General features: G+C 64.1%; 1 protein-coding gene across 2 annotated transcripts in view; it reads right to left on the reverse strand.

Annotated features, from left to right (window-relative positions):
- The window catches only part of ZFPM1 (zinc finger protein, FOG family member 1), a 53,359-nt gene extending 40,218 nt beyond the window's left edge, over nucleotides 1–13,141 (reverse strand). The window contains exon 1 of one of the 2 annotated variants that reach the window (XM_079119593.1): nucleotides 12,740–13,141. In XM_079119593.1, coding sequence (XP_078975719.1) covers nucleotides 12,740–12,779 — 40 coding nt within the window. In that variant the 5' untranslated portion in view covers nucleotides 12,780–13,141. The remainder of the gene's footprint in view (nucleotides 1–12,739) is intronic. The other variant, XM_079119594.1, reaches the window with a different exon arrangement.
- Between the last annotated feature and the right edge of the window lie 2,381 nt (nucleotides 13,142–15,522).

Here is a 15,522-nt window from a genome sequence, read left to right on the forward strand (position 1 = left end):
CACATGCAAGTCTTTGGAAATGGGAACTCAGGAAGACCCCAGGTTTCTCAAGTATGGCCACAGAGAAAGGAACCCAGGAGAACCTGTTGGCTCACCCTCGGGTGTAAGTGGAAACCAAGGCCCAGCGAAGGGAAGGGACTCAGAAGCCATTCTGGGAGGCAGAATAGACCCCCTTCCCATTTTATAGATGCATAAACTGAGGCTTGGCAAATGGGCACCCTATGCCCATGTCCCGACCTAGGGCCAAGTGAGGTTCTGCATGAAAGTTACAGTTGGAGGGCTCTGGGGAACAGCATGCACGGGGTTTGTAGGGAGTCCAGTTACCAGGGTGGGCAAAGGGAGCTGGCTGGCTCTGGCTGTCCCTACCCAGGCGAGGAGCTCAGTGCTCCCATCTGGCAGTCAGTTGTCAGCACTGATCTTGGGTCCTCGGTGTCCTGATCCCCCTAATTCAGGCTGTGAGGGTCTGGCGGTTCTGATACTGTGCCAGGCAAATGGCTGGCCTTGGCAGTGAGGCCTTGAAAAAGCCGAGTCTGGGGGCACCCCCTCCAGGAGCCGGGCCTAGGGTGGGCACAGTGTCCCCAACTTTAGGGGAGGGCCCGTCCTCTATGGAGGCCCATCCCATCCACAGCAGCTCAGCCAATCACTGGGCCTCGCTCGTGCTCATTTGCATGCACCATTTCTATTGGCTGCCAGCAGGTGGGTGAGAACCGAGGCCGTGGGGGCCGTGGGGTCCTAGCCTGAGGGGCGTGGCTGCAGCAGGGGGCGGGGCTCCATGCCCCGGGCCACCTGGCTGGTTGGAGCATGCCACTGGAATCCAACCGGGGCTCGGGGGTCAGCCTCCGGCTGACCAGGGGTGTGTCCGGGAAGTGTTGGGTTCTGGGGACCTGGGTGACCAGGTCCCAGTCTTAGGCAGGAAAGGGTTGCTTGGGGAGCAGTGTTCTAGAGCGGCCTCTTGGCTTCCTCCACTTGGATGAGTGGAGGGGAAGATGACCTAGGTGACGGCAGGGCAGGGCAGCTGGGCCCAGCCAGACCTGGGCCCTATTCCAAGACTCGCCTTCCCCTCCCAGCAGGGCCTTCTAGGCATCTCCAGCTGCCGTGGTCAGGCTTCCTCTGCAGGCCAGGGTGGCAGTGCTGGTGAGGACACTTCCCACGTGCGCCTTCCCTCCGGACCCGGTGGCACCATCTCCCCGGCTCCGAGCGGCAGTGGGCCCGTGGGGTGTGTGCGCGTGTGTGCTCGCCTTTTGTTCCTGGCATTTTGGTGGGGCGAGATAAGGGGAAACAGAACCGCTCAGAGGCGCAGGCAGATAGATAAGCGATAGCGACTCCGCGCCGCAGCGCTATCGCGCTTCCCATCGGTTCCCTTTTCTTTCTTTCTTGTTGGGGGCCGGGTAGGGTGGAACACCCCGCCCCACCCCCGAGGCTGTGGAACTGGGGTGGGGGACTAGCCTTAGGACCCAGCCAGAAAGGGCACTGGTCAGCCAGTTCCTTCCCGCTGCTCCCAGCACCTGCCCTCAGCTCCTGACTGGGGAGAGGGTCCCAGGCAGCCGGGGGGCAGGGTCTCGAGGCCACCAAGAGCAGTAGCAGCAGTCCCATGTTTCATCTGGCCTGCTGGCAAGTACCCATGGACACTGCCCACCTTCTAGATGAGCGCAGTGAGGCCCAGAGAGTGGACTTGCTTGGCCAGGCCACACACCAAGGGCAGCTGAGGGGGTGGAAGCCTGCCTCTCTGGGCCTTGTCTTCTTGTCTGGAGAGCAGGGCTGAACTCCTGGAAGAAGGCCTGGGTAGGCTCAGCGAAGGGCTGGGGCTGGGGGCCACTGGAGATGGCGAGAGCCCAGAGGGACCCTGGCCCCAGGTCTGCAGGCAGATCTTAGCATCCTCAGCCCTGTTTCATGGATGTGCACACAGGCTCAGAACAGCTCGGCGTTCCAGAGCCAGAGTGACCGGCACTCGGGACCCCAGGCTCCTGGGCTAGCACTCCGGAGACCTCAGGCTCCCTGTGTGCCTCTGGAGACACTGGTGACAAGGGGCATCCAAGGAGTGGACAAGGGTTCACCACGGGACAAGAGGAGGCCCTGGGCCTCTGCAAAGCTTAGTGAGGTCATCTGCAAATGAAGCCACTTGCCAGAAACTGCAGGAAGAACTGCGGCCGGGTGGAGGTCGAGCGGCCCTGCCGGGGGCCCAGGGTGCCACTCTGCTGCCAGGGGCACAGGGCTGCAGCAGCTCCCGCCCCCCATCATGCTTCAAAGGCTGCGCATGCTGGGACTGTGCGTGGCCATGGCGCAGCAAAGGGAACCCAGGCCAGAGGTGTGAAGTCACTTGCCCAGGGGCGGGATCTGAACTCTAGCCGCTCCATCCTGATTTATCCCCTTCCCCCAAACATACCCCAACTCACTGGAAGCAGCGAACTCCCCTTAGAATACAGACACAAAGCAAAATCGAGAGGGCAGAAACCAGCTTTCTCACCAAAAGAGCCCCAAGAAATAGGCAGGAGTAGAGACACCGAGATGCCATATCTCCTCCATTATTAAGGCCGTATCTCGCCCAGTCTTAGCCCCAGCTTCTGCTGCTCCTGGGACAGGGCTGTGTAGCTTTGAGCAGTCACTTTCCCTCTCTGTGCCTGGGTCTTTTTCCTTGAAACGGAGGGGATAGGCCCAATAGGTGGGGGCCCATGGCTGCAAATAGCCCAGAACCTCCAGCCAGACGGAGACCCAGGTCTGGAACAAGCCTCTAAGTCAGAGTCCCTCCTGTTTCCTCCAGTGCTGTGTGACCTTGAGTCAGTTACTCAGCTTCTCTGAGTCTTGAATCATCAGAGGAGAAATGAGGTTATAATCACTCTTCCCAGGGGTACAGGGAGGCCCTTATTCTACAAGGCAGGTCAAGCGTGAGCCTTGCATGCAGCAAGGACTCAATAAAGGGAGCTATTAATAATGGTAACCATCAGGGTTATATAACTGGGGAGTCCTAGAGACACCCAGAAATGTTGTGGGCCCCCATCCAGGCCTCCTGCTCCCAGGACCCCAGAGAATCTAGTTTTCCAAGAGTCACTGAAAAAACAAACCCAGAAAGGCCTGCTGGGAGCCCCAAGCGGTCCTGGGGAGCGCCTCATGTGGATAGGGGCTGGGCTCAGCCCAGCCACCAGCCCGGGGAGCTGTCCCCCTGCCAGCCTGTCTCTCCCCCCACGCGGTGGGTGTTGGGCCCCTGCCCCACTGCTGCTCGCCTGTCCCTCAGCAAGAGGATTAGCCACACGCCAGCCCTAATCGCTGCTAATCGCCCCATCAGCGCAGGATCTCGGATCAGCTGAAGGAGACGGGCTTCATCCAGACAGACGCGCGACGTACCTGAGTCCCATCTGGGCGCTGACTGTCACCGATGGCAGCCAGGCCCAGCCGCCCAGGGGAGGGCGGGGGCGGTGGGAGCAGCCCCGGGGCTCGTGGGCTTCCGAGTGGGAAGGGGATGAGGTGAGATGGAGCGGCCGGAGTTCAGATTCCGCCCCAAACGCAGCCAGGGCTCTGCCAGGGCCCTGATGTGGAGTGAGCACCTGCTGTAGGGCAGCCACCACCCAGGGACGGGGACTGCAGGGACTGGAGCAGGCGAAACCCCTGCCTGGTGCAGTGCACTGCTGAAAGACTGTGCCCACTTGACCAGTGAAGACTGGGGCTGAGACGGCCCTGGGGGTGAGGCCAGGCAGCTGGCTGCTGATCCCATCTGCCCGCCACCAGGCTGCCAGGCGGCACTGCAGCTGCATCAGCCCACGGTGCTGACCCTGCAGCCTGGGCCACGGTGCCGAGTCCAGTGGCAGTGGTCTCAGCTGCTGCCCTTCCGAGCAGGTGCCTGCTCCAGGCCACCCCAGCCCTGCCTGCTGTGGGCCAGCTTGCCTGGACAGCCTCTGTACAGAGCCCACGGGTGCAGCCGGACACTGGCGGCTGCCCGCCGGGCGGGAGCGCTGGCCAAGGGCTCCCTTGCGGGGTTCCGTCCCCCACCCTTCTCCCTACCTTCTTTTTCAAAAACATAATTTATCTGTGTATTATCAAGAAATCCAGACACTTTAATCAGTGAGCTATGAAGTCAGAATTTCCATTCTTATCTGCGGGAGGAGTGGAAATGGAGGAGATAGGCCGCTGGCTGGTGGGGAATGTTAATGGAGGGAGGCTGGGCCACTGGCCACCGAGACGCCCTATCTCCTCCATTATCGAGGCCGTATCTCGCCAACCATCTCGGCGCAGTAATGGGGCCAGTTCAACTTTCCGAGTTATCACAGGAGCTGAAACCTGCGCCCGCCAGAGGCCCGGACAGGGAGACAGTGCGGGACCAGGCTTCAGCCGCACCGGGAGAGGGAACGGCCAGCAGGCCAGGGGCCGGGTGCCCACAGACCAGGGGCAACACAGAGAACGCCGGGCACCTCTGCCCCTGGGAGGCTGTGTGCATTCGGTGGCGCTGGGTGAGGACCTGCGGCTCAGAAGGGGAAACTGAGGCGGGGGCACCTCAGGATCCCGTGGCTGGGAGCCCCAGGCCCAGGAGGTGGGAGAAGGCAGGCCAGGCAGCGAGCCGCAGGTGGAGTGGGCTGTGGACACGCCACCCCTTGCCTTGGCAGCAGGGCCCTGTCCCCCGGGGCCCAGCCTGGGGAGCTGAACCACCAACAGTGATCTCCTGGGGACGGACATTCAAGGCCTATAAATGGGACACCTCTAACCACCGGGAGAGGGAAGCCCCAGGTCCACTTGTTCCAACACCCTGGCGATTAACACAGGATCTCATCCCAGGACACCCGCTGGCCAGGGTCACGGTGCTGCCCAGGCAGGGCTGGCCCCATGGTGCCCCATGAAGCTGCAGCTCTGGTCTTTCTGCTGCAGCCCCCGCCCAGGGTGGGGGAAGGAACTCGCCCAAGGTCAGTGTTGAGACCGCAGCCAGCCATGGCCTGGAGCCCCAGGAGGCCTTAGTGTCCCAAGCCCGCGAGGGGCATCGCCAGGCCGCGCAGGGCACAGACAGCTCTCCCGGGAGCCCCCAGTCTGCTGCTCCCAAGGCAGGTGTGTCTGACCTTTACACTCCCTGGCTTCCCTTCCCCTTGGGGACCTTCCTCTCGAAGCAGGCGGGAGCGAGGTCAGGTCTGTGCAGCGCTGGGCATGGCGTGGGCACAGGCTGGGCTCGGCGTGCTCAGCGGGCCCGCGCCGTGCAGCCCAGGAGTCAGGCTGAGCGGGAGGAGTCTGGGTGTGTCAGTGTGGGCTTCCCCGCTGTCACTGGGGCCTGGTGGCCGGACCCCAGAGGAGCCCAGGGCAGCCGCCAGGCAGACACAGGCTCTCCTTGTGCGGGTGGAGTCTGCTGAGGCCTTCCCTCTCCCCAGCGGAGGAGCTTCACCTGGCCCTGCGCCTCCCCTCCTGCTCTCTGGGTCTGGCTTTTGGGGCGCAGGCTTGATAGAGAAAAGCGCCATGGACGGTGATGGGTCCAAGTGCCCAGGCGCAGGCTGCACGTCAGACCCAGGAGAACTGGAGAAGCCAGCCCGAGAGGCTGGCAGGTGCAGAGCCACGGGGCCCAGCAGTCTGGGGGAGAGGTGGCCCCTCGGCCCCTGAGCTGTGAACAGGCAGACGGCACCCCAGCCTGCAGGCCGTGTATGCTGTGGCCTCCGCCACCCTCGCCACCGGCGAGCAGAACACCACTGACCCAGTAGCAGGGAGACGGAGACCGGGAGCCCATGACCTGCATGAGGACCAGGAGCCCGCAGAGCCCATCCCCAGGGAAGCCCGATTTTGCAGAGACGGAGAGTCAGAGAAGCAAGGTCACTTCCCACAGGCAGAGTGGGACAGCTGCAACTCTAGAGCGGAGCCTGTCCCCAACATGGCCGCTCACAGGGAAGCTCCAGGAGGCACCACATTCAGAAACCCCACTGCGGCTGCTTCTCAGGAAGCAGCACACCCACCAGTGCTGGGTTTTGGGGACACGGGCCCCCAGTGTAGGAGCAGGGACAGGGCTCATGCAGACTAACTCCGGCCCTTGCTCCCCACTGACTCTGTTTTGACAGCAGGAACACCACTCTATGCTGTGTGAGTCTGAGGCAGCCACCACCCTCTCTGATCCATTTCCTTAAATGCAGAATGGGTTAAGAACCCCAGTCTAAACAGGTGTCTGAAGAGTCACAGGAGGGATGGCAAACACGAGCCACGAGCACTCAGCACGCTGGGCTGGTGTCAGCTGGGACCCCTGTTCCCACTCCTGGGGTACCAGGGCAAACCTTGACTTCAAAGGGCTCGCAGAGTCTACACAGTGGCCCCTGTGCTGCAGGTGGGGAAGCTGAGGCCCAAGAGGCCAGGGCCACCTGGGGAGGTCAGAGGAGTGCCTGGAGGGGGGGGAGGGGCTGCTTCTCTGCCCCACCAGCTCTGCCCAAGGTCAGCGCCACATTCCCGCCTGGCCAGCGTCTCCCAAACCACTGCGGAGGAGGGAGAAGGGAGGGGGGCCGGGGATGCCGAGGTCCAGGGACACTGGGGACCTAGCAGGGCGCTGAGTGTACTCCACCCAGAGACACCCCAACCCCCGGGCCCCTGACCAGCTCCCACGTTGGGTGAATGATGGGGCCTCAGTTTCCTCACCTGTACAACAAGGACACTGGGCAGAGAAAGCCCAGGCAGGGGCAGGCGGCCAGCGGTGGTGCAGATGGGAGGAGGACCTGGGGCAGAGCACCTGGCCCTCAGGCTCTGGCAGGACAGGAGCCTGGTGACGCTGCAGGCTGCACCCTGGGCCTCCTGCGCCCACAGGTGCCAGGTGCGAGGTGCTCCCAGGGAGCTCCTGCCACACACCAGGGGGACAGCCTTGGCCGCAGGGTGGCAGCAGGGCCAGGCTGGGCTCCTGTCCTGGGAGGGCCCTGCTGTGCTTGCCTTGGCTCTGGAGGGCAACCCAGGCCTGGGCGCAGGCACGACTGTGCTGGCCAATGGGTGGGGCGGAGGCTCTGGGATGCGCAGGCCCCTCACCAGCTCCAGCTCCTCAGCCTGCAGGGCTGGAGAAGCACGAGGCCCAGGTTCCCTTCCTAGGTTCTGCTGTGAGCAGTGCTCAGGTGAGAGGCCCAGGCTGGAGCAGGGGTGATGCCAGCCCAGCCCCTGGCCAGGAGGCAGGCCCGGGAGGCCCCCCCCCCCCCCCCGTTCTGGCCCTGGTGTCTTCAAGTCAGGGCCATGTGCCCAGCCGGGCTGGGGCAGGGGCGAGCCCCAGGGTCCACTGGAGCCAGACCACCCCAGGTGCAGGGGCTGTGCCGTGTGTTTCTGCTCCGCCTCGGCTGGACCCTCCAGCTCTTGGGCAGCACTGGCTCTAGGCACTGGGGCATTGGTGGTTCTCATTTGAAAAATGGGAGACTGGACTGAGGCATGCCCCTTGGTCCAAGAGCACATGGGGCAGGGAGGGCCACCACCCTGCTGCCACCTGGGCCTGGGTACACAGGGGGAGGAAGAGGAGGAGGGAGAGGAGGACAGGAGGGGAGGAGGGGGAGTAGGAGGGGCGCAGAGGCAGGAGGACAGGGGCTTCCCACAGACTCTCCCGACCGCGAGGAGACGGGTGCTGCCACTTCCCTGCTTCACAGACGGAAAGCTGAGACTTTGCAGGCCTTGCTGGCAGGCCAGGCCAGGACCTGGGCCCACAGCCGGCTCGTGCTGAGCGTCTATTTGGTCCCAGCAGGCCTGCAATGTGGGATGGGACAGTCCCATCCCTGCCCTCAGGGAGTTCACAGGACCAAGTGGGCAGTGGGGGTTTGAGCCAGGAGACCTGGGCAGGCACGCACATTGGTCGTCGGCAGACGTCCATGCTGAGGAGCACCCTGCCAGACGTGAGGCAGGAGGGAGCCGAGTGCAGGGAGCAGACAGCCGGGCCTGGGCTTGACCCCCAGCCCCAAGCTGGCTCCCCTTGTGCACAGGGTCACAGCGCTGCTTGTGACCTGTGGGTAGCTGAGCTCCTGCCCCACCTTCACCTGCCCCCTAAGATACAGCCAAGGACAGGGGATGAGTGGAGTGGGTGGGGGCCAAGGTCACACAGCAGGCTCCTCCTGCAGGTGCTGTCCCCGCTGCCAGCCCCTTGGGACAAGGCCAGTCCTCCTGAAGGGGAAAGCTGTGATTTCTGGAGACAACACGCAGCTGTATCCTCAGTCTCCCCTTCTGTGAAATGGGGACAGGAGCCTTTGGAACCTCTAGGAGACCAGGGCTATGGTGGGCAGGTGGGCAGGAGCCCGGCCAGGGCCTGAGTTTCTCCAGGATGGCCTCCAGGCAGGCCCAGGCCCAGGTCCACAGGGTTGGCGATACCCATCGGGGAGGCAACAGCTGCCTCTAGGAGGAGGGCTGTCGATGGCAGATAGGCCAGCCGGGAGTATTATTCACGAGCCCGTCAAGCCCCGGGAACGTCTGGTTGGCATAGAAACAGGAGATAAGGGGCACAATTAATGGCATCGCATTCCTCCTCCTTTCTTCCCCAACTGACCCACTTAAATCCCGGAGTGCTCGGTGCCATGCTGGGTCCTGGTGACCTCCAGGGAGGGGCCCTGGGCCAGAGGGACTGGGTCCCAGGCTCAGGCCCCGGTCAGGGCTGGGCGAGGCCCCCCAGGGGTCGTCCCAAGCAGTAACATCTCAGGAAGGGGGACAGTGGAGCCAAGAGGGCGGGTCAGAAAAGGCCCCCGAGGTCCTCTGCGCCTCCTGCAGGCCCATTTTGCAGACGCAGAGACTGAGGCGTAGGGCTGCTGGAAGTGGAGAGGGCAGCATGCCATTCAGGTCATGGTGGTTGAAAGAGGGGACCAGGCTACCTTCACCCAGGTCTGGCTGGTCTCTTTCTCGGGAGAGAAACTTGGTTTCTCTGGGCCGTTTCCCCAGATGCGCGGCAGAGGTAGGAAGGGGACCCGAGCAGCCATCGTTAGCACCGTGGGTACTCTCAGACGACAGGGTGAGCTGTCTGTCCTCCCGGGCCCAGGAATGCAGGATGTCCACGGCCAAGAGCCAGGGCCAGGCCCCACAAGTGTCAGGGGATGGCGGTGTGGGCGCCAGTGTCCACTGGAGTCCAGGAGTCCAGGTGCAGGGCGTGGATGACAGAGTCCTGCCCCACCTCAAACTCCTCTGCCAGTCAGTGGCTCTGCACCCTCAGGACAGAGGACAACCTGGACGTCCAGTGCAGGCACACTGCAGTTGCTGCCCCCAGGGTGGTGACGGGCTGGGGGCAACAGGGGCAAGGCCAGTTGAGGGCAGGACTTACATGTGCTGACTCTGGATTAGCAAACTCAAAAAGGCAGTGAGGGCTGTGGTAGGGAAGGACCTGCCTGAGGTGGCTCGGTGTCAAGTGCAGCCAGGCCACCAAGCCCCTCCCCAAGTCGCTGGGCCTGGCGAGGGGGTCCCTGGGTGCCTGGCACTGAGCCTCATAAAACGTCACCGCCACCCATCCCACCCGGCTGGCCGTGGTGGGCGTTGTGCTGCTGAGGAGAGCAGGCAGGTGGCTTTAAAGCAGAGAGCATCAGTCATCCTGTGCGATTTGTTTAATCAAACTCTGCTGATGGGTGAGAACACCCCCCTGCTGTGGGCTGGCGGGGAGGCTGGGAGGGAGGCCCAGGTCCCTGCACCTCCAGGAAGCCCTGGCCGTGGCCAGGTCCATTCGGTATGGGGGTCCACACTCCTCCCACTGAAAGGGCCTCTCCAGGTCTCTGATCTCAAGACCAGTCTTAGACTCCACCAGGCTCCTGGCCTCCACCTCCACCCCACACAGGCCTCCCCTCCCCCCAGGCGTGCCCCTCAGCCCTCCACTCCATACAGAGCAGGGCACTGTCAGCACGCTTTCCAGAGCTGCAAACAGGTCAGTCTCATCTCTGGAAGGGCCCCTGTGGCTGGCCTCTCCTTTCCCTTCTGAGAAGCATCCCTGAACCCCTTCCTTGGGTCCCTGGCTCACTTATTCAGTCCCCATGAGAGGGTCCCCAGTGCTTACACACAGCAAGTGCTCAATAAATACTTGCCCAGTCAAGGCAGATCAGGACAGACCATTCCCTGACCTGGGAGACTGGGAAAGGCAGCAAGCAGCACCCTGGGCTCCTCCCCAGGTGGGTCGAAGGAAACCACCTTGAGTTTTTCTTTAAGAAAACTCCTAGCAGGTTACACCTTAACTTGCCAGGAACCAACAACCCAACATGATTCAGGGGAAACCACCCTCTTCTGCAGGTGACAAACCCTCTGGCCCACTACCGCCATCTAATAGGAATTAGGGGCGGGGTGTCCTCTCCCTCAGCTCCGGCCTGTGCAAAGTCAGTTTTCTTTCATTTTGATGGACTGTACCACCGGCCCAGGGGGAGGATCAACTTCTTGGCAATCAAGCCTGTTTGGGGAAAAGCTCCCCATAAGGACCCCGCTCTGACGCCTGACGCCTGCTCCCCAACCCCCGTCCAGCCTCCCGGGCCCCCTCTGTCCCAGCCGCGACACCCCCGCGCTGTTGTTGCCTCGAACCCAGCCGGGCCTGGTGGCCTTAGATAAGGCCTCTTATCGCTCTTGGCGATCGCCATCGGGCCGACCGGCCCACGCTTATCAGAGCTCACATCGACCCGGGCGGGAGGAAAGCTGTGCGGCCCGGGGCGCCGGGGGTCCTGAGCTGCGCCCTGCCCTGCTCACCCCGCCAGCGGCCGGGCCTATCGTGTCAGCCATCTGGCCGGCCAAGGCCGCGCTCCTGCCTCGCCCTCCCCCCGCTCCCACGTTTGAAGTTAATAAATGGAAGCGCCTATCGCGGCCGCCATCGGTTGCGCGCCTTATCAGCGCGGCACATCTATCTCCGCTCAGAACAAAAGGCGCACAGAGGCGCGGGCAGCTGCGCCCAGGCTTTGATGGGGGCACGGGGGGGCGGCGGCCCGAAGCGCTCGGCCCCCTCCCCTCCACACCCTGCGCGGGGCCGCAGGTGAGGCCAGGGCAGCGGGCGCGCAGCTGCGAGGGCCGCACGCACAGCCGCGGGCAGAGGGCGGGCGGGCGCCGCCGCTTGGTGACAATCAGCGTTCTCATCTTAACGCGCTTAGATCTGCCAGGGGAGGAGGCGCCCTGGGCCGAAAGCTGCAGGGAGGGTCCCTGGGCCTGCCTCCCGGGTCCGGCCCCTTCCCCTGCCCAAGTCCCGGGCCGCGCTGAGGTCGGTCGCACGGACTGACCCGCGCAGTCCCAGTCCCCAACGGGAGCGGCTCGCCGACCCAGCTGGGCCGGCGCTACTCTGCTCCCGCGGCCTTATCGGCGCTGGCGATCGGTTCCCAGCCTGCGATCTCCCTGCCGGAGTTATCTGCGTTTCTCATCACGCTGAGGCGCACTCACACACTCGCGCCGAAGGAGCAGAGGCTCAGGGGAGGAAGGGAAAAAGAAACCAGAGAACAGCGCAGATCGGGACCCGTGGGTGGTTTAATACTTGAGTTGACATGATGGAAGGCGACTTTCGGAAAACAGGTCCCGCTTGCATTTGGGGAGTCGGGTTACCGGAACCCGGATTCGCGCTCGAGGGCCCCCGTTCCTAGACCACAGCAGTGGAGACGCTCCCACAGGCTAGGGCACTGGGTCCTGGTGGCAGCGGTCCTGTGGGCACAGAAGGCAGTGTCCATGCGCGCGGAGCTGGGCAGCCAGCCGGACCCTCCTCTCACCACCGGCTGGCCGGGATGACCAGCTGTCTGGCCAGTGGGAGGCGCTGGGGGAGGAAGCCCCGCTCCGCGCCTGGGCCCTGGCCGCAGAGGCGCGAAGTTATTATTGGTGTGGTGTGGGGTGGGGAGGGGCGCTTCCTGTGCGCTGGCTGGCTCCTGGAGCCGCGGAGAGGTCCCGCGGCAGCCCAGTGGTCCAGAGAGCGCAAGACGCCTTATGACGCCGCCATGGGTAAAGTGGACGTGCAGTGGCCCCTCAACCCGGAGGGTGCCCCGCACCTGAGAGAAACTTGGACGCGCGCAGGGGCAACGCCAGAGGCCCAAGTCCCCAGAGCTCCTTCATTGACTCAGGGCAGCCCCCTCAGGCCGGGTGTGTGTAGGTGCCCACGGGCATACAAGGGCACTGTTTGCTGCCTGGGCAGGGACACTTGTAGGGGCAGACTTGTCCCCAGGCAGGCAGAGCTAGGGTTCAAACCCCCAGCGCGGGGGGGGGGGGGGGGTCTGGGTAGCTAGAGCCGAGCGCTTAGGCTGCTGCGGCAGCTGCACACCCCCCTCCCCCAGCCATGCGGCTCTGCGGCCAGCACACGCGGGAGGCGCCGCCTGGTCCCCGCCACTTCTTTACGCCGTTCCTCGCAGCCCCAGGTGCCCCCTCTCGCTCCCTGGTCTCTCTTTCTCCCTCTAGATACAAAGCCTGGGAGAGTCAAGCGCGAGAGATAAGATCACAATTTCAGCCCGTCCCGACAGAGTGATCTTATCAGGATGGGACTTGCAGAATGGAATATTTTAAACTTTATCTGAGCCCAGATCGGGGCCGCCCTATCGCCGCACCATCTCGGAGATGCGGGGGAGGGGCAGGCCGCGCGGTGTCCGAGCCGCGCCCCCAACCACCCTCCTCCGGGTCCTCTGGGCAGTCATCCCCTCCTGGGCTGGACCCCCAGTGCCCAAGCCCAGACGCGGGGGCCCAGCCCGCCAGTGGAGATTAGATTACGGCGCGCTTGGCACACAGCGCGGGGGGCGAGGCGCAGGGTGAAGGTCGCCGCGCTCGCGGGCAGTGCCGGGATGGGCGGCCGCGCGGGGGTGGCGCTTGGTGGCGGGGCTCTGGCGGGGGTCTGCGGGCGGAGGGGGACGGCGAGCAAAGTTTGACTTACGCTTGATCTGCCGGGGGTTGCTCTGTTTCCTCCTGGACATGTCTCCGGCGCCGCGCGCCCTCGCGGCGGCCGCCTCTAGCCCCTGACGGGCGGCGGCGGGCGGCGGGGGCGCGGCGGGGCCGCGGGGTCGCTCATGCCCCCGGTTCCCGGGTTCCACGGCCGCCCGGGCTCGTGCCCCCAGCCCGCCGCGCCCGGCTGGGAGCCGCTGGCGCCGCCGCGGAGGCCGAAGGCCACGGCCCTGCGCTCGGGCGCGCGGACTGCCCAGCGGGCGGGCGGCGGGCTGGTGCCGGCTCCTTGGCTCCCGCGCAGACACCGCCGCCGCCGCCCGGCTTTTCTCAATGGAACCTGCGGGCAGCGAGCGGCGAACCGGCGGCCACCGCGAGGGCGCTGCGGGAGGGCGGGCCGGCGCGGGGCGGGGCCAGCACGTAGCCGGCCGCTGGCCTCTTGCCCCGCCTCGCCCTGCCCCCGGCTCCGCAGCTCCGCCCCTGCTTGGTCAGTTCTTCCTCCAGAAGGCCCCGCCCCCTCCTGGCCAGCCTTCCCCACGCTGGCCCCGCCTCTGGAGCCGTGGTCCCGCCCTCCTGGCCAGTCCTTCTGCGCCTGGGCCCCGCCCCGAGGTCGGTTCCCCGTTCTACGTAGATCTCTAGCCTTTCCACTCCCCCTGGGTTTCTAAGACTATGTCCCCAGGTCACGCTGGGACTTGGCGACCTATTCCGTTCCTCGGCGCCAGCTCCGTCCCCAAACCAGACCCGACGTGAAGGTTCCTAGAGTCGAGACCGCCCCGCCCCCTCCGCTCGGTAACCCCGCCCCATGGCCTTGGTCCCGTCCTGAATCTGGGACTCAGGGGCCTGTCCACTTGCGCAGTGGGCACGGCTAGCGCGGGTCTGGAAGCCTGACACATTGACACCCACGTTTGTCTTGGGCCAGACTTGGAGTGTGGAGGGGTTCTGGCCCAGTAGGGGCTTCGGTGGAAGACTGCCTTGGAAGCGGCTCGCGGCAGCAGTGACTCCCTGCGGTGCAGGTCTTCTTTACCTTAAAGGGAGCAGGAACCTGGGTTCTTCCCCCTTGGGTTTAGACCTGACCAGAAAGCAGGCAGGGTCGCGGAGGCCAGCAACCCCTGAACGCTGCCCCTTGGGCCTTCTTCTGTAGGCTCCCTTGTCCCTGCTTGTCCCCTGGACAAGCAGAGCCTGCCTCCTAGGAGGTGCCCAGCAGCGCCTTCCCGATTCGAATGGCAGGTTCGCAGATGAGGAACCCACTGTCTTGTTCTTTGGGATATGTCTCTGGGGTCCCAGAGGTGGCCCCGCTTTCCAGTGAAGATATTGAATCTCAGGAACTCTCTGAACGTCAACAGATTAGAGGGTTATCCCCCACTCCCAGAGAAACCACATTCTTTGCTTTTGTTATTCTTGGGCTGCATTGGATGCCTGCCCCCTCCCCACATGCTCATAAGTCAGGAGGTCGGGGGTACAGGGTCTAACAGGAAGACTTTTCCAGGGAAGTCACCCTGACGCCCTCCCCCAGGCAGATAGTCATCACATGGTACAGCAGTCTCCACCATTGTCAAGTGCAGCGGCTTGCCTGGCCTGGGTGCTCTACCTGGAAGCCCCCATCCCATCCCAGCTTCTGTTATGAAGGCCCCTATTCTGCAAGAGGAGGGTATCCTCCTGCCCCAACCACCACCCCAAGGACACTGTGCAGGAGAGTGCAGAAGAGTTGCCAGGGGACAAGGGGCTGAGGTCCACCCCCTTGGATAGACAGAAACAGACTGAGGTCAGGAGCCCAGAAATCTGCAGACAGATGCTCAGCCTGTCTCTTCTTGCTGTCTGTGCAGGGCAGGGGTGACTGCCCTCCCGTGGGTAGGGAGAGGGAGCCATGTCCTATTGGTTCACTAAACCCAGGTCCCCCCAGCTAGGTAGAGCACTCCACCTAGCACTCCTTCCCGCCTTCTCCCCAAGGGAAGGGACCTAGGAACTGGGGGTATGGCGGAGGCAGCTGGGAGGCCAGCACCTGTTCTGGGGTTGAGGCTGGGTGCACAGCATGAGGCATGAGCTGGAGCCTGTGGAGCAGCTAGAGATCTGTTGGGGTGGGTTCTGAGGCTCAGAGGAGGATGAGCCGAGGTGGTGGGCTAGTGATGACTGTCCAGGCTGCAGGAGAAGAGTGCCCTGTGTACCTGCGGCCCCTTCTTTGCCTGCCTGGTGTACTTCTTCCATCCCACACATGGATGAAAACCCTGGAGCCCTGAGGAGGGACACGTGCACATTGCCCAGCACAGGGTGTGGGTCAGAGCCTGTTGACCCCTGCAGTGACAGCAGAGTGCTGGACCCGGGCAGGCCTCCGCGCCCCAGCGCCCTGTCCCACCTGGCCGCCCCCGAAGTGCTCTGCACTCTGCCCTCCTCTGCCTTGTGGGGAGCAGCCCCTGCCCAGGTGGGACAGGTGGAGCAGGTGGAGGGTGCTGAGGTGGCTGGGGGAGCCCACCCGCCACAGGCTCCCACTGGGAGCCATTTCCACTTGGCCTGTGTCCCAGTCAAGGTCATCAGTGGAGGACAGGGCCACGTTCACCAGAGCCCAGTGACCTTGACACCTGCAGGGGGCTCTGCTTCCAGTCATCAGCCCCGCCTGGCCCCACTTCTTCCTGCTCACCAGGGCTGCCGAGGACAGGGAGGTGCCCAGGGAGGGTGCCAGCCGGGAAGGGCTGCCAAGGGGCCATCTGCCCAGGTGTCCACCCTAGAGGTGGTGTCCTGTGACATCTCCAGCATGCTGTCTTGGAATCTGGGGCAGCTTTCTGG

Source organism: Sciurus vulgaris (genome assembly GCF_902686455.1).
Source record: "Sciurus vulgaris genome assembly, chromosome: 17".
NCBI lineage: Eukaryota > Metazoa > Chordata > Mammalia > Rodentia > Sciuridae > Sciurus > Sciurus vulgaris.